This window comes from Phytophthora ramorum (genome assembly GCF_020800215.1).
Source record: "Phytophthora ramorum isolate Pr-102 chromosome Unknown Phyram_PR-102_s0003, whole genome shotgun sequence".
In the NCBI taxonomy this organism is placed as follows: domain Eukaryota; phylum Oomycota; class Peronosporomycetes; order Peronosporales; family Peronosporaceae; genus Phytophthora; species Phytophthora ramorum.
The window spans coordinates 4,967,848-4,985,795 of NW_027150649.1; the positions used below are offsets into that span (position 1 = coordinate 4,967,848).

At 55.2% G+C, this 17,948-nt stretch overlaps 3 protein-coding genes across 3 annotated transcripts; all 3 read right to left on the minus strand.

Moving 5' to 3' along the window:
- Nucleotides 1-1,994: 1,994 nt before the first annotated feature.
- On the minus strand, nucleotides 1,995-4,625 carry KRP23_4593 (uncharacterized protein; the record flags this gene model as incomplete). The annotated part of the gene is made up of 5 exons (XM_067889569.1): nucleotides 1,995-2,818; nucleotides 2,951-3,932; nucleotides 4,015-4,374; nucleotides 4,457-4,481; nucleotides 4,543-4,625. The coding sequence occupies 5 exons, from the start codon at nucleotides 4,623-4,625 to the stop codon at nucleotides 1,995-1,997; spliced, it is 2,274 nt and encodes a 757-aa protein (XP_067748718.1).
- Nucleotides 4,626-5,335: 710 nt separating this feature from the next.
- On the minus strand, nucleotides 5,336-7,658 carry KRP23_4594 (uncharacterized protein; the record flags this gene model as incomplete). Its single annotated transcript, XM_067889570.1, has 2 exons — nucleotides 5,336-6,460; nucleotides 7,458-7,658. The coding sequence occupies 2 exons, from the start codon at nucleotides 7,656-7,658 to the stop codon at nucleotides 5,336-5,338; spliced, it is 1,326 nt and encodes a 441-aa protein (XP_067748719.1).
- A 2,687-nt stretch (nucleotides 7,659-10,345) lies between these two features.
- KRP23_4595 (uncharacterized protein) lies at nucleotides 10,346-16,008 on the minus strand (the record flags this gene model as incomplete). The annotated part of the gene is made up of 8 exons (XM_067889571.1): nucleotides 10,346-11,169; nucleotides 11,302-12,283; nucleotides 12,366-12,725; nucleotides 12,808-12,832; nucleotides 12,894-13,011; nucleotides 13,077-13,093; nucleotides 13,750-14,810; nucleotides 15,808-16,008. 8 exons carry the CDS (start codon nucleotides 16,006-16,008, stop codon nucleotides 10,346-10,348), a joined length of 3,588 nt encoding a protein of 1,195 aa, XP_067748720.1.
- Nucleotides 16,009-17,948: the final 1,940 nt, after the last annotated feature.

A 17,948-nucleotide genomic window follows, 5' to 3' on the forward strand; every position in this document is an offset into this window, starting at 1 on the left:
AGAAAAGACTTGGACTTCAAAGCAGGCAATGGCTGATGTTACAAATGAGACGTTGTGCCGAGGCACGCGCTTTCCATCGGCTGCTTTGCCTAAAACTCTCTTGTACAGGGAGGAGCTACAAAATGTATGCAGAAAATGTTGGTTTACAGGTCGTGTGCAAATATTCTTTCAGCACCTGCCTCGCTATAAGGTACGCTAGTCTTTCCCAGACGGTCTTTGCCACAGATGTCTTTGCCGTGGCTCACTCTCAAAGAACCACAAAGCAAGTTTGGTCGCCAACTTCGCTGCAACAATCGGGGATTACTGACCGCAACAATCGCGCGGTTGGAGCTTCCCACCGAGAAGTGAGCAGCGAAGAACACCAATCGCCACACACGTGACTCAGGGCAGCAGCAAGAACAGCGACGGCATCACAACTGACGCTCTGGCTAAGGGACAGGAGGGAAGTTTGTGGAAGGCGTACAGATAAAGCGAAGGCGCCGACGTAGATGCTGAGCGATGAAGACTGGGCCACGAGGGGTGAGAGCAGAGCTGACTTCTGCGAAGAGGTTCTGCGGCGTTTCCTGGGTGGTCGTGGGCCACGACCGTCGTGGCCAATGACCATCCGATTCAAGGCTGCTGACCGTCTAACCACGAGGCAATTCTTGCTTTGCACGAGACTGGTGTGACTATGCAAGCGGCGTGCTCGAGGCTTCAACAGCTATAAAAGAAGTCGCTTCTTTGGACGCCGAACAACCGCTTTGTGGGTGTGAATGCTTTTGTGTGGTGATCTGCCACAGCACGCCAGGTCTCAGGACTCGCTGCCGCCTTATACTCGTCGCACATGCTGCAGACGTGGTGGTTGATCAGTGCAAGATTGTTTGGGGTAGTCCAAGGGTGACGGCGTTGAACGTTGGTGATGCTGCATCGCCGACGCACAAATGATCGCTTCTTGATGATCCAGCGGCCGCAACGCCAAGGCAGATTATGGGGGAGAATGTATCGCTGGTGATGGCAAGGCGGTGATGGAGCCTTATCAGCTGCGGCGTGTAGAAGCTGGTTCAACGACTCATAACAATGCCACACACGTCGTGCTCCGACCATGGTCTAAAGTCATGCAAAGGCGAAAGAATCGGATCAACGGGCGCTCTGAATGGCGACTTTATTGGTGCATCTGCACTCTGTTGCCGCTGCGGAAGCCGTCGACCAACACCAAGAAGCTTCGCAAAGCAGCAGCCAAAAACTACCAGCCGTCACGACTGCAACAGCAGACACCGTCTCGATATCAGCAAATTGGAGGTACGATGATGTTTCGCTGGAGCTTTTCGAGGCGATGGATGTAGCCAGGTGGTCTCATTTCGGTGTGGTCGATGGGGTTTAACGGTCAAGCGTGTCCAATGCTGTGCCGGTGGGTTGCTGTTGTAAAGACCCGCGACCATTGCTGTGGCTAGCGCTGCTTCCCTGGAAGACTATGGTCTAAGATCATAGATCCTTGATCTTCTACGATGGATCTCAGCTTGCTCTGCAGGACGGCCCAACTGGAGCCCAAGTCTGAGCCAGACCCATCAGGAACGAACCGGATGGCGTGTTCCCTATGACTGACTGGGACATCCACCGTGGAGATGATTTCGAGGCAGAGATCGCGTGGTGTCATGTGTTCTTGTTGGTTCTGAGCTGGGGAGCGAATGGTGAGACCTGGTCGTCACGCTCGTGGACTGCTTTTAGCGTGCGAATGGGGAAGCATGCAAATGTATAGCGGTGGACACTGAACTTTCAGCTATTTCGCGCAAATCTCCGCTCGACAGCTTGAACACTGTTCACGGAGGGGTGGAAAGGCGGCAGCAATGGACCCTTTACGCTTGAGAACCTGCATGATGACGAGGTTTGATCGCATACGCCAGTGAAATTACATCATGTTGTTAAGCCATGGAGCTATATTATTATGAAGACCGCGGCTAGAAATCGCACGGTGGCTTCCGAATTCCGCGAGGTTCCAGCTCTCCAAGTCGTACGGATCACGGGGGAACCGCGACGTAGCCGCCTTGGACTTCCAGCTGAGGCACCCACTGGAGCTCTCTAAACACGACAGATCGACTCTCGACAGACAACCCCGCGAGTTTCGGCTGCGGGCTCCATGGACTCTGCGGACGAGTGTCGTCGTGCACTGCGTGGGCAACGACGCCACGGAAGAATAGGAAGCGGTCTCGTGGGTCGACAGAGGTAGACGAGCCCCGCTCGTCCAGATGCTCTTCCAACACAAACGTCATGCTGACACGTTGAGCGACAGTGCCGAGGCTACGTTTGCTCCTGTCGTGACCCCCGCGGGTTCGACCACTACTGTGCGTGTCCAAGCTACTTTGTCTACACGCGTACAAGTCGACTTCAAGCGTGTGTGTTCTGTGGGAGAAGCGCGCAGCGTAGTCTCCAATGGACCACCCCCCAGAAGTCGGCAACCTGGCTGAGATGCCGCCTGGAGTCGCGCGAAAGCCTCGCAAGCGTCCATCCAACACCAGGTCTGTAGGCTCCACCCCGTTCACCATAGGGAGCACTGAGCGCACAGATAACCGCGAGCCGCCGTCCTGAACCGCGATGTCAATACAGGCGAGTTCGTGTATCCACCGCGACAACTCCACGAGTGAGGGCTCAGCTGACAGACTCGGCTCCTGCGGAATGCTAGCTACATGAATTGAACCTGGTTCTAGCAGCCATCGGCGGCTCCACGACGTATCAAGTCCGCTCGACCCGCCACTCGGACTTTCGCTTTGATTCGTGTCTCTCACGAACATTATCTCCTGGACCTGGGCCCCGAACGCACGGAAGAGGCCCTCTACTGTCTCCACTTGCGAGTTCGAAGGCGTTTGACCCATTAGCAACGTCGACACCTCGACGCGGAGTGCAGTGAATCGCGGCCGGCTGTAAATCACGGACAGCACTTCGTCCACCAGCGCTGGGAGCGCGATGCGGTCCCCACCTGGCGATCCCAGCTGAAGTACATCGCCCAGTACATCATACAGATCTAACACCAGCGCAATAAACCTCTGACGAAGCTCCTGTTTATCAACAATACGCTCGGACCCCACAGCAAATGCCGACTGGAGCGCGTACTGGGTCGCGCGCGAAGACAACGCGCGAAGCAGAAGATGAACGGCCGATTGCGTGACCGTCTGCTCGCGCGAGGGCCACTGCTCGTGTGGAAATGGCGGTGTGCTCCTGCAAAGGCCGAGCAAGAACGAGCTCATGACTCCTTCCAGCTGTGGCGTTCGGCTCCCAGGCGACGCACGAAGCGCGCCAGCTGCACGCCGCCAGTGTGATCGGATCTGCCCGTCCAAGCTGCCGCCAGTGACCCCCACGTCGGACAGGGACACGCAGCTGAGAAAGCGCCACAAAATGGCCAGGTGCTTCGCTTTCTCCACCAGACCAGAGTGGCGGGCTCGGGCGTCGTACACCCAGAAGACCAGGTCACTGTCCATGCTGTCGGCATTATGGTTCGCGTTGCCAGCCTGAGTGGTAGCGCACGCTCGTTGGTCTTCTGGCGCATCCTCCACCTTGCTCTCGAGGTTGAAGCTGCTTGGATCAGGCAGTGGACCCGCTGGTTGCCGACCACACGAGTCGATCTCCATGTCGCCTGACGTCGAGGCAGCAACATCAGGGGTATCAGCAGCCACCGCTGCAAACGCGCTGTCAGAGGCCGTTTCGAGTGCAGGCAGGTCGCATCCCGCGTCGCGGGAATTGTTACCAGAGCGCCGATAGGAGATGAGAGAAAACCCAGGCGACTCGTGCCGCGCTAGAACTGTCGCGTCGACCTCCCCTGGCTGCGAGCTGGTGCCTCTGAGCTGGAAGACGTACACAACCAGGTGGTGCGTCATCTCCCGCTGCGTCCTGGTGATGCTGCTGTCGTAGCTGTAGAGCCACTTGGGGAACCGGTGGTTGTTGAGCACGTACAAGGCGGCATTCTGCGCATCCCACCCGAGCACCACAACAAAACAATCAACTCCTGTCCTAGTGCCCAGCAACTGACAGAGAACACCCGCGAACCTTGGGGAGCGCCTTCTGCTTCACCTCTCCTTCTCTATCTGCTCGGATCCACTGCGTCTGCTTCGCCTGCCGCTTGCCAGTAGCCACGAGACTCGAGGGTAGCGGCACAACCTCCCCGGGTTGAAGTTTGCGCTCGCTCTCCTGGTTGGGCTCGTCCTCCCCCTCGAACCCTGGAGTGGCCGCGATCTGTGCCGGCCACAGGGGCACGACCCGCGAAGGCTCAAAGCGAGCGCAGACAAACAAGTTCGCTTGACTAGCAGCGGGCAGCTCCGCGGCGAACGTCAGCTGCACGTGGATGGACGTGCCGCAGTAGCAGCGCTGGACGTGCTCCGGACAGCAGTGCGGGAAGCATCGCAGGAGCTGGATGGGGGTCGGACACAAGAGGCCGCAGTTCAGTCGAGAGGATCAATACCCTCTGCGATGTTAAAAGGAGGCAACGGACCTTGACGCCGCGTTCTCGGTTGCTCCTGATAGACACAAAAGGGTTAGTGCACTGCTGCGCGCAGTGGAAGGAGACCGAGGCCGCACCTGGCGTAGTAGCGGCGGAAGAGCGGGTGGTCGTCCTCGCTGCAGCTCAGGCGCGTGAAGCGGCATGAGACCACACGCACCATCGACTGACTGATGTCGCTGACCAAGAGGGAGGAATCTAGGACGGTCGACGATACGTGACGACTTTTGCGGACCAAGAGAGACCAACGCTCGGAGACGCACCGCGGGAGAAAAAAAAACTGCCGAAGCGTCAGCATTCGCCTCCCCGTTACCTTGGCTCGATTTAGTGAAAAAAATACGATTTCCTGTTAGTGGCGTGACGCATCTGAACGGAAAATACGTGTAAGTCATGTACACTTACATTAGTAAGTCTTAGCAAATTTAGAGAATGCGGCCCGATCCTGTGTCAATTTTGCAACTTTGCACGATGAAGCGGGCGCTTCTGGACGAAAGTAGCGCGTGCGCTGTAGCTACCGGTTGCTTCGAGAGTGGGGCGCATGACTAGCGGCTCGCTAGTAGCGAGCTGAGCGCTCTCCATTTTTTGTCTTTTTCAGAATTTCCGTCTTATTTCCGGAGATCCTACAGTAAATCTATACAAACCTATATTAGATACGTTTGTAATTTCGAAACTCATCCAAGTCGTTGATAACCAGCTTTTGTCGAAGCTGTGGGGCAGCCCGCAAGGAGCACAGACCGTAGCCCACCTGCCCAGTGCTGACACTTGAAGCAACTTGACAGGACTTTATACCAGCCACGGGATTCAAAGCTCGGTCCGCAAGCTGATACTACTAAGTAAAGAATACACACTCCAAGAACTATCCTAGATCCTCGCTCAAACAAATCCCACCCGTGGCAATGCGATGTAGTCCGCCTGTACCTCCCACAATGGTGTCCACCTGGACCCACTCCACGTTGCAGCTCGATCCGACGTGTTACTCTCCGAAAGTGTAAACCCAGTCATTCGTTTGCTGGTAGACGACGTGTACGTTGACCCATACACGATTCCTTGCACGAACGCAAAGAGACCCTTTGGCTCGACGATATCGTTGGCGTTCAGATCCTCCTCAACTCGAATCGACAGGCTTATCCGACGCAGCCGTATCGCGCCGGCATTTAACGGATCATCCGTCCGACTAGTATCATCAGGTATGATCGAGTGCATCGTCTTGTCAGAGAAGCTGAAGAGGTTCACAGTAAATAAGCGCTTGTCTTCTGATAAAATAGCCGTGTAGTCGCCAAAGGACCAGCCTCCTGCAGTCTGGATCATGGAAGGCAAGCCATCGGGCAACACACGGAACACGCGAAGTTTCCCGTCCAACACAAACGTCATTGGTGCTGTTGTCGTATCGCCTGATGATGAAAGGGGCGACTGCACCGTCAAAGAGGACCCGCTGTCTTCGACGGCAATGTCGACACATCCAAATTCGTAGACAAATTGTGCGGCGTCGACCAGGCCCATTTCGGGGAGGAAGTCTCGGAGGTTGGTCGACGAGATGTCAAGAATTTGAACAGACCCAGGTTCCAGTAGCCACCGCTGGTTCCATAGCAGAGCATCGTCTCCAGGCGGCGTCACACAGTAGCTCTGACGCAGCGCGTATCTGGGCTGAGACGCAGATACGATCATGGCCTCTCGTACCAGAGCTGTAAATGCCTGAAAGACATCATTCAATGCATCGGGTAGCGAACCAACTGCTCGCTGGCCCATGAGGAGAGCCATTACGTCTGCTCGGAGATCACTAAAACGCTCTCGGGAACACAAGAGCGACAGCACGTCGTCGACAAGTCCGGGCAACGAAGCAACTTGGCGTCCAGACGGGATGAATTTCATTCGTGTAGACACCTCGACCAGCACGCCACCAAAGATATCGTACAAATCCGAAACTAGCTGCACGAATTGATCTTGCATGTGTTTTTTACCGATCATAGTATCTTGTATCGTGTACGCAGAGGTAAGACGCTGCCGGACGGCATCAGATGACAGGGCCCGCAGAAATAAATACCCAGTCACACGGATAATAGTAGTACTTTCCCGCGCGATATTACTAGTCATCGGTGTTCTCGTCGATGGCGCAGATGGTACCGGTACGGTTGTAAACATTTGAGTGAAGAAGGACTCCACGATATCTGGAACCTGTCTCTTGGAGTTCTGTGACGGTGTTCGAAGACAAGCCGCCGCATGCAGCCAGTGCGAACGAACGTGTGCACTGACCGCATCGGGGCAGAGTTCGAGATCTCCGAGCGATATACTCTGAAAGAAACGCCACAGAATCAGAAGGTGTTTGGCTTTTTCCAGGAAACCACAGCCGCGCGCAACTTCCCCGTGCTGCCACAAATACTTTTCTTTTACACCTTGTGATCGTGAAAACCCCGGGCGGTAAACATTTTTTTCTGGGCGACGAACCTTCAGGTTCTCTTGTAGCTGTTGTTGCTGCCGCTTGTAGCGAGGAACTGGACTTTGCTGCAGCCCGATGTTCTCTGGTCGCTCGGATTCAAGTGTCGATAGTTTAGACTGGCCAACGAAGCCAATTTCCATGTCCTCTGGCGTCGAGGAAAAAACATCAGGAGAATCAATCTCAACGGCTGCAAATTTGGTGCTGGAGGTCACCTCGAGGGCAGGCAGGTCGCACCCCGCATTGTTACCGTTGTTGCCAGAGCGTCGGTAAGAAATGAGAGAAAACCCAGGCGATTCGTACCGCGCTAGAACAACCGCATCGACCTCGTCCGACTGCGAGCTGGTACCTGTGAGCTGGCAGACGTACACAACCAAATGATGTGTCATGTCGCGTTGCGTCCTGGTGATGCTGCTGTCGTAGCTGTAGAGCCACTTGGGGAACCGGTGGTTGTTGAGTACAAACAGTACTGCGTTCTTCGGAAGACGTCAAAACACAAAACATGGACGTCAACGCAAGAGTAAAACCCCTGTTAAGCAGTATCCACTGCAAGAGAAATCGCACCTGGTACTTCTGCTTCGTATCACCTTCTCGATCAGCTCGAGTCCAAACTGTTTGACAGCCCTGGCGCTTGTCAGCTGACCGGATACTCATAGGCAACGACACGATCTCCCCAGGCTGCAGTTTCCGCTGGTTTTCCTCGTCCTCGCCCTCGCCGTGAAAGCCCGGCGGGGTGGCTAGATTTGATGGCCAGAGTGGAGCCATTCTCGAAGGCTCGAAGCGAGCGCAGACAACCAGATTCCCCTGGCTCCCAGCAGATATCTCAGCAGCGAACGTCACCAGGACGTGGACGGAGGAGCCACAGTAGCACCGTTGAATGTGCTCCGGGCAGCAGTGCGGGAAGCATCGTAAAAGCTGGCAGCGTACACGGGCGTTAATCTGGCTGCGTTGTACGAGAGAATAGAGCGTCCGACTCACTTTGACGCCGCGTTCTCGGTTGCTCCTACAGAGAATGGAAACGTGCAGCTCGTTAGAATGTCGGCCCTCCGCCCCTCTGCAGGTAGAATCGATCAAACTGCGCGGACCTGGCGTAGTAGCGACGGAAGAGCGGGTGGTCGTCCTCACTGCAGCTGATGCGCATGAAGCGGCATGAGACCACACGCACCATGGTCTCGATCTCGAGGGTCCTAGGCGCTAGGATGAGTTTTATCGCTTCAATAGAGAGGTGAAGGGGGCAATAAAGCACTCGAGGGACGGCCAAAGAAGAAAATTTGACTTGGACTTCATTCAAAACCGGCAATTCACGGCTGCTGTTAAAAACGAGCTGAGACTTTGGCACGCGCTTTCTAACGGCTGCCCTGCCTAAAACTCTCTTGTACAGGGCGTCGGTACAAATGTATTCCGAAAATATTGGCTTACAGGTCGTGTGCAAATATTCTTTCAGCAGCTGCCTCGCTATAAGGAACACCTAGACGGTCTTTGCCACAGATGTAAAGCGCTCTTTGCCGCTGCTCGCAATAGCTGTGCTCGCTCTCAAAGAACCACCATTTGTAAGCTACGCTGAGCATCAACCTCGCTGCAACAATCGGGGATCGCTGACCAAAACTATTGCGGTAGGCGCTTCCCACCGAGAACACACGTGACCCAGGGCAGCAGCAAGAACAGCGACGGCATCACAACTGACGCTCTGGCTAAGGGACAGGAGGGAAGTTTGTGGAAGGCGTACAGATAAAGCGAATGCGCCGACGTAGATGCTGAGCGATGAAGACTGGGCCACGAGGGGCGAGAGCAGATCTGACTTCCGCGAAGAGGCTCTACGGCGTTTCCTGGGTGGTCGTGGGCCACGACCGTCGCGGCCAATGACCGTCCGATTCAGGGTTGCTGTGTATTGGCAGGCTGATGAAACAATTCTAGCTACCGGACTGATGTGACTATGCAAGCGGCGTGCTCGAGACTTCAAGAGATATAAAAGAAGTCGCTCCTTTGGGCACGTTGAAACAACCGCTACGCGGCGGATGCCAGTCTGCCACGCTACGCCACTATCGCCGTTCCCGATAGCCTGTCAGACGAACTGCTGGGTGCTCAGGACTCGTTGTCATCTTATACTCGCTGCCGTAACTTCTCCGTGCAAGATTGTTTGGAGTCGTCGCAGGATGCGTATCGAACAAATTGCTGGGCAACGGCGTGCTGAAGCTCAAACGACTAGAAGCGACGTATACCCGGAGCTGGTCCCATTCGCTACTCCTGTCGAGACTCATCACGATCGTTTCTTGACGATAGTGCGGTCGCAACACCGAGGCAGAATCACGGAGGGAAACGTCGATGCTGACAAGGCGATCAAGCAGATTCGTGCAGGACAACCGGAATTACACTGAGCAGCTATGGAGTTTCAGTCGATTCGAAGAGAGGTAGGTTGTCGCTTGGTTGGATTTCGCTGCTGATGTTTAATTCTGTTCTTACCATTATGTGAGATTTTCAGTTTCGTGTCGAAGCTGGCTCAACGACTCATAACAATAACACACACGTCGTGCATCGACCATGGTCTAAAGTCATGCAAAGGCGAAAGAATCGGATCAACGGGCGCTCTGAATGGCGACTTTATTGGTGCATCTGCACTCTGTTGCCGCTGCGGAAGCCGTCGACCAACACCAAGAAGCTTCGCAAAGCAGCAGCCAAAAACTACCAGCCGTCACGACTGCAACAGCAGACACCGTCTCGATATCAGCAAATTGGAGGTACGATGATGTTTCGCTGGAGCTTTTCGAGGCGATGGATGTAGCCAGGTGGTCTCATTTCGGTGTGGTCGATGGGGTTTAACGGTCAAGCGTGTCCAATGCTGTGCCGGTGGGTTGCTGTTGTAAAGACCCGCGACCATTGCTGTGGCTAGCGCTGCTTCCCTGGAAGACTATGGTCTAAGATCATAGATCCTTGATCTTCTACGATAGATCTCAGCTTGCTCTGCAGGACGGCCCAACTGGAGCCCAAGTCTGGGCCAGACCCGATCAGGAACGAACCGGATGGCGTGCTCCCTATGACTGACTGGGACATCCACCGTGGAGATGATTTCGAGGCAGAGATCGCGTGGTGTCATGTGTTCTTGTTGGTTCTGAGCTGGGAGGCGAATGGTGAGACCTGGTCGTCACGCTCGTGGACTGCTTTTAGCGTGCGAATGGGGAAGCATGCAAATGTATAGCGGTGGACACTGAACTTTCAGCTATTTCGCGCAAATCTCCGCTCGGCAGCTTGAACACTGTTCACGGAGGGGTGGAAAGGCGGCAGCAATGGACCCTTTACGCTTGAGAACCTGCATGATGACGAGGTTTGATCGCATACGCCAGTGAAATTACATCATGTTGTTAAGCCATGGAGCTATATTATTATGAAGACCGCGGCTAGAAATCGCACGGTGGCTTCCGAATTCCGCGAGGTTCCAGCTCTCCAAGTCGTACGGATCACGGGGGAACCGCGACGTAGCCGCCTTGGACTTCCAGCTGAGGCGCCCACTGGAGCTCTCTAAACACGACAGATCGACTCTCGACAGACAACCCCGCGAGTTTCGGCTGCGGGCTCCATGGACTCTGCGGACGAGTGTCGTCGTGCACTGCGTGGGCAACGACGCCACGGAAGAATAGGAAGCGGTCTCGTGGGTCGACAGAGGTAGACGAGCCCCGCTCGTCCAGGTGCTCTTCCAACACAAACGTCATGCTGACACGTTGAGCGACAGTGCCGAGGCTACGTTTGCTCCTGTCGTGACCCCCGCGGGTTCGACCACTACTGTGCGTGTCCAAGCTACTTTGTCTACACGCGTACAAGTCGACTTCAAGCGTGTGTGTTCTGTGGGAGAAGCGCGCAGCGTAGTCTCCAATGGACCACCCCCCAGAAGTCGGCAACCTGGCTGAGATGCCGCCTGGAGTCGCGCGAAAGCCTCGCAAGCGTCCATCCAACACCAGGTCTGTAGGCTCCACCCCGTTCACCATAGGGAGCACTGAGCGCACAGATAACCGCGAGCCGCCGTCCTGAACCGCGATGTCAATACAGGCGAGTTCGTGTATCCACCGCGACAACTCCACGAGTGAGGGCTCAGCTGACAGACTCGGCTCCTGCGGAATGCTAGCTACATGAATTGAACCTGGTTCTAGCAGCCATCGGCGGCTCCACGACGTATCAAGTCCGCTCGACCCGCCACTCGGACTTTCGCTTTGATTCGTGTCTCTCACGAACATTATCTCCTGGACCTGGGCCCCGAACGCACGGAAGAGGCCCTCTACTGTCTCCACTTGCGAGTTCGAAGGCGTTTGACCCATTAGCAACGTCGACACCTCGACGCGGAGTGCAGTGAATCGCGGCCGGCTGTAAATCACGGACAGCACTTCGTCCACCAGCGCTGGGAGCGCGATGCGGTCCCCACCTGGCGATCCCAGCTGAAGTACATCGCCCAGTACATCATACAGATCTAACACCAGCGCAATAAACCTCTGACGAAGCTCCTGTTTATCAACAATACGCTCGGACCCCACAGCAAATGCCGACTGGAGCGCGTACTGGGTCGCGCGCGAAGACAACGCGCGAAGCAGAAGATGAACGGCCGATTGCGTGACCGTCTGCTCGCGCGAGGGCCACTGCTCGTGTGGAAATGGCGGTGTGCTCCTGCAAAGGCCGAGCAAGAACGAGCTCATGACTCCTTCCAGCTCTGGCGTTCGGCTCCCAGGCGACGCACGAAGCGCGCCAGCTGCACGCCGCCAGTGTGATCGGATCTGCCCGTCCAAGCTGCCGCCAGTGACCCCCACGTCGGACAGGGACACGCAGCTGAGAAAGCGCCACAAAATGGCCAGGTGCTTCGCTTTCTCCACCAGACCAGAGTGGCGGGCTCGGGCGTCGTACACCCAGAAGACCAGGTCACTGTCCATGCTGTCGGCATTATGGTTCGCGTTGCCAGCCTGAGTGGTAGCGCACGCTCGTTGGTCTTCTGGCGCATCCTCCACCTTGCTCTCGAGGTTGAAGCTGCTTGGATCAGGCAGTGGACCCGCTGGTTGCCGACCACACGAGTCGATCTCCATGTCGCCTGACGTCGAGGCAGCAACATCAGGGGTATCAGCAGCCACCGCTGCAAACGCGCTGTCAGAGGCCGTTTCGAGTGCAGGCAGGTCGCATCCCGCGTCGCGGGAATTGTTACCAGAGCGCCGATAGGAGATGAGAGAAAACCCAGGCGACTCGTGCCGCGCTAGAACTGTCGCGTCGACCTCCCCTGGCTGCGAGCTGGTGCCTCTGAGCTGGAAGACGTACACAACCAGGTGGTGCGTCATCTCCCGCTGCGTCCTGGTGATGCTGCTGTCGTAGCTGTAGAGCCACTTGGGGAACCGGTGGTTGTTGAGCACGTACAAGGCGGCATTCTGCGCATCCCACCCGAGCACCACAACAAAACAATCAACTCCTGTCCTAGTGCCCAGCAACTGACAGAGAACACCCGCGAACCTTGGGGAGCGCCTTCTGCTTCACCTCTCCTTCTCTATCTGCTCGGATCCACTGCGTCTGCTTCGCCTGCCGCTTGCCAGTAGCCACGAGACTCGAGGGTAGCGGCACAACCTCCCCGGGTTGAAGTTTGCGCTCGCTCTCCTGGTTGGGCTCGTCCTCCCCCTCGAACCCTGGAGTGGCCGCGATCTGTGCCGGCCACAGGGGCACGACCCGCGAAGGCTCAAAGCGAGCGCAGACAAACAAGTTCGCTTGACTAGCAGCGGGCAGCTCCGCGGCGAACGTCAGCTGCACGTGGATGGACGTGCCGCAGTAGCAGCGCTGGACGTGCTCCGGACAGCAGTGCGGGAAGCATCGCAGGAGCTGGATGGGGGTCGGACACAAGAGGCCGCAGTTCAGTCGAGAGGATCAATACCCTCTGCGATGTTAAAAGGAGGCAACGGACCTTGACGCCGCGTTCTCGGTTGCTCCTGATAGACACAAAAGGGTTAGTGCACTGCTGCGCGCAGTGGAAGGAGACCGAGGCCGCACCTGGCGTAGTAGCGGCGGAAGAGCGGGTGGTCGTCCTCGCTGCAGCTCAGGCGCGTGAAGCGGCATGAGACCACACGCACCATCGACTGACTGATGTCGCTGACCAAGAGGGAGGAATCTAGGACGGTCGACGATACGTGACGACTTTTGCGGACCAAGAGAGACCAACGCTCGGAGACGCACCGCGGGAGAAAAAAAAACTGCCGAAGCGTCAGCATTCGCCTCCCCGTTACCTTGGCTCGATTTAGTGAAAAAAATACGATTTCCTGTTAGTGGCGTGACGCATCTGAACGGAAAATACGTGTAAGTCATGTACACTTACATTAGTAAGTCTTAGCAAATTTAGAGAATGCGGCCCGATCTTGTTTCAACTTTGCAACTTTGCACGATGAAGCGGGCGCTTCTGGACGAAAGTAGCGCGTGCGCTGTAGCTACCGGTTGCTTTGAGAGTGGGGCGCATGACTAGCGGCTCGCTAGTAGTGAGCTGAGCGCTCTCCATTTTTTTGTCTTTTTCAGAATGTCCGTCTTATTTCCGGAGATCCTACAGTAAATCTATACAAACCTATATTAGATACGTTTGTAATTTCGAAACTCATCCAAGTCGTTGATAACCAGCTTGTCGAAGCTGTGGGGCAGCCCGCAAGGAGCACAGACCGTAGCCCACCTGCCCAGTGCTGACACTTGAAGCAACTTGACAGGACTTTATACCAGCCACGGGATTCAAAGCTCGGTCCGCAAGCTGATACTACTAAGTAAAGAATACACACTCCAAGAACTATCCTAGATCCTCGCTCAAACAAATCCCACCCGTGGCAATGCGATGTAGTCCGCCTGTACCTCCCACAATGGTGTCCACCTGGACCCACTCCACGTTGCAGCTCGATCCGACGTGTTACTCTCCGAAAGTGTAAACCCAGTCATTCGTTTGCTGGTAGACGACGTGTACGTTGACCCATACACGATTCCTTGCACGAACGCAAAGAGACCCTTTGGCTCGACGATATCGTTGGCGTTCAGATCCTCCTCAACTCGAATCGACAGGCTTATCCGACGCAGCCGTATCGCGCCGGCATTTAACGGATCATCCGTCCGACTAGTATCATCAGGTATGATCGAGTGCATCGTCTTGTCAGAGAAGCTGAAGAGGTTCACAGTAAATAAGCGCTTGTCTTCTGATAAAATAGCCGTGTAGTCGCCAAAGGACCAGCCTCCTGCAGTCTGGATCATGGAAGGCAAGCCATCGGGCAACACACGGAACACGCGAAGTTTCCCGTCCAACACAAACGTCATTGGTGCTGTTGTCGTATCGCCTGATGATGAAAGGGGCGACTGCACCGTCAAAGAGGACCCGCTGTCTTCGGCGGCAATGTCGACACATCCAAATTCGTAGACAAATTGTGTGGCGTCGACCAGGCCCATTTCGGGGAGGAAGTCTCGGAGGTTGGTCGACGAGATGTCAAGAATTTGAACAGACCCAGGTTCCAGTAGCCACCGCTGGTTCCATAGCAGAGCATCGTCTCCAGGCGGCGTCACACAGTAGCTCTGACGCAGCGCGTATCTGGGCTGAGACGCAGATACGATCATGGCCTCTCGTACCAGAGCTGTAAATGCCTGAAAGACATCATTCAATGCATCGGGTAGCGAACCAACTGCTCGCTGGCCCATGAGGAGAGCCATTACGTCTGCTCGGAGATCACTAAAACGTTCTCGGGTGCACAAGAGCGACAGCACGTCGTCGACAAGCGCGGGCAACGAAGCAACTTGGCGTCCAGACGGGATGAATTTCATTCGTGTAGACACCTCGACCAGCACGCCACCAAAGATATCGTACAAATCCGAAACTAGCTGCACGAATTGATCTTGCATGTGTTTTTTACCGATCATAGTATCTTGTATCGTGTACGCAGAGGTAAGACGCTGCCGGACGGCATCAGATGACAGGGCCCGCAGAAATAAATACCCAGTCACACGGATAATAGTAGTACTTTCCCGCGCGATATTACTAGTCATCGGTGTTCTCGTCGATGGCGCAGATGGTACCGGTACGGTTGTAAACATCCGAGTGAAGAAGGACTCCACGATATCTGGAACCTGTCTCTTGGAGTTCTGTGACGGTGTTCGAAGACAAGCCGCCGCCTGCAGCCAGTGTGAACGAACGTGTGCACTGACCGCATCGGGGCAGAGTTCGAGATCTCCGAGCGATATACTCTGAAAGAAACGCCACAGAATCAGAAGGTGTTTGGCTTTTTCCAGGAAACTACAGCCGCGCGCAACTTCCCCGTGCTGCCACAAATACTTTTCTTTTACACCTTGTGATCGTGAAAACCCCGGGCGGTAAACATTTTTTTCTGGGCGACGAACCTCCAGGTTCTCTTGTAGCTGTTGTTGCTGCCGCTTGTAGCGAGGAACTGGACTTTGCTGCAGCCCGATGTTCTCTGGTCGCTCGGATTCAAGTGTCGATAGTTTAGACTGGCCAACGAAGCCAATTTCCATGTCCTCTGGCGTCGAGGAAAAAACATCAGGAGAATCAATCTCAACGGCTGCAAATTTGGTGCTGGAGGTCACCTCGAGGGCAGGCAGGTCGCACCCCGCATTGTTACCGTTGTTGCCAGAGCGTCGGTAAGAAATGAGAGAAAACCCAGGCGATTCGTACCGCGCTAGAACAACCGCATCGACCTCGTCCGACTGCGAGCTGGTACCTGTGAGCTGGCAGACGTACACAACCAAATGATGTGTCATGTCGCGTTGCGTCCTGGTGATGCTGCTGTCGTAGCTGTAGAGCCACTTGGGGAACCGGTGGTTGTTGAGTACAAACAGTACTGCGTTCTTCGGAAGACGTCAAAACACAAAACATGGACGTCAACGCAAGAGTAAAACCCCTGTTAAGCAGTATCCACTGCAAGAGAAATCGCACCTGGTACTTCTGCTTCGTATCACCTTCTCGATCAGCTCGAGTCCAAACTGTTTGACAGCCCTGGCGCTTGTCAGCTGACCGGATACTCATAGGCAACGACACGATCTCCCCAGGCTGCAGTTTCCGCTGGTTTTCCTCGTCCTCGCCCTCGCCGTGAAAGCCCGGCGGGGTGGCTAGATTTGATGGCCAGAGTGGAGCCATTCTCGAAGGCTCGAAGCGAGCGCAGACAACCAGATTCCCCTGGCTCCCAGCAGATATCTCAGCAGCGAACGTCACCAGGACGTGGACGGAGGAGCCACAGTAGCACCGTTGAATGTGCTCCGGGCAGCAGTGCGGGAAGCATCGTAAAAGCTGGCAGCGTACACGGGCGTTAATCTGGCTGCGTTGTACGAGAGAATAGAGCGTCCGACTCACTTTGACGCCGCGTTCTCGGTTGCTCCTACAGAGAATGGAAACGTGCAGCTCGTTAGAATGTCGGCCCTCCGCCCCTCTGCAGGTAGAATCGATCAAACTGCGCGGACCTGGCGTAGTAGCGACGGAAGAGCGGGTGGTCGTCCTCACTGCAGCTGATGCGCATGAAGCGGCATGAGACCACACGCACCATGGTCTCGATCTCGAGGGTCCTAGGCGCTAGGATGAGTTTTATCGCTTCAATAGAGAGGTGAAGGGGGCAATAAAGCACTCGAGGGACGGCCAAAGAAGAAAATTTGACTTGGACTTCATTCAAAACCGGCAATTCACGGCTGCTGTTAAAAACGAGCTGAGACTTTGGCACGCGCTTTCTAACGGCTGCCCTGCCTAAAACTCTCTTGTACAGGGCGTCGGTACAAATGTATTCCGAAAATATTGGCTTACAGGTCGTGTGCAAATATTCTTTCAGCAGCTGCCTCGCTATAAGGAACACCTAGACGGTCTTTGCCACAGATGTAAAGCGCTCTTTGCCGCTGCTCGCAATAGCTGTGCTCGCTCTCAAAGAACCACCATTTGTAAGCTACGCTGAGCATCAACCTCGCTGCAACAATCGGGGATCACTGACCAAAACTATTGCGGTAGGCGCTTCCCACCGAGAACACACGTGACCCAGGGCAGCAGCAAGAACAGCGACGGCATCACAACTGACGCTCTGGCTAAGGGACAGGAGGGAAGTTTGTGGAAGGCGTACAGATAAAGCGAATGCGCCGACGTAGATGCTGAGCGATGAAGACTGGGCCACGAGGGGTGAGAGCAGATCTGACTTCCGCGAAGAGGCTCTACGGCGTTTCCTGGGTGGTCGTGGGCCACGACCGTCGCGGCCAATGACCGTCCGATTCGGTTGCTGTGTATTGGCAGGCTGATGAAACAATCCTAGCTACCGGACTGGTGTGACGATGCAATCGGCGTGCTCGAGACTTCAAGAGATGTAAAAGAAGTCGCTCCTTTGGGCACGTTGAAACAACCGCTACGCGGCGGATGCCAGTCTGCCACGCTACGCCACTATCGCCGTTCCCGATAGCCTGTCAGACGAACTGCTGGGTGCTCAGGACTCGTTGTCATCTTATACTCGCTGCCGTAACTTCTCCGTGCAAGATTGTTTGGAGTCGTCGCAGGATGCGTATCGAACAAATTGCTGGGCAACGGCGTGCTGAAGCACAATCGGCTAGAAGCGACGTATACCCGGAGCTAACCGCATTGCTACTCTTGTCGAGACTCATCGCGATCGTTTCTTGACGATAGTGCGGTCGCAACACCGAGGCAGAATCACGGAGGGAAACGTCGATGCTGACAAGGCGATCAAGCAGATTCGTGCAGGACAACCGGAATTACACTGAGCAGCTACGGAGTTTCAGTCGATTCGAAGAGAGGTAGGTTGTCGCTTGGTTGGATTTCGCTGCTGATGTTTAATTCTGTTCTTACCATTATGTGAGATTTTCAGTTTCGTGTCGAAGCTGGCTCAACACCTCATAACAATAGCACACACGTCGTGTACTGAGCATGGTCTGGATGATCCACCGGCTGGTTCAAATTGGATCCATGGATGCCTGAATGTTGGCTTCATTGGTACGCTGCTACTGCCGCCCGCCACTGCGGAAGCCGTCGAACACATCTACAAGCTCCGCAAAGCAGCAGCAGCGAAACCAAAAGTTACAACCATCACGCATGCA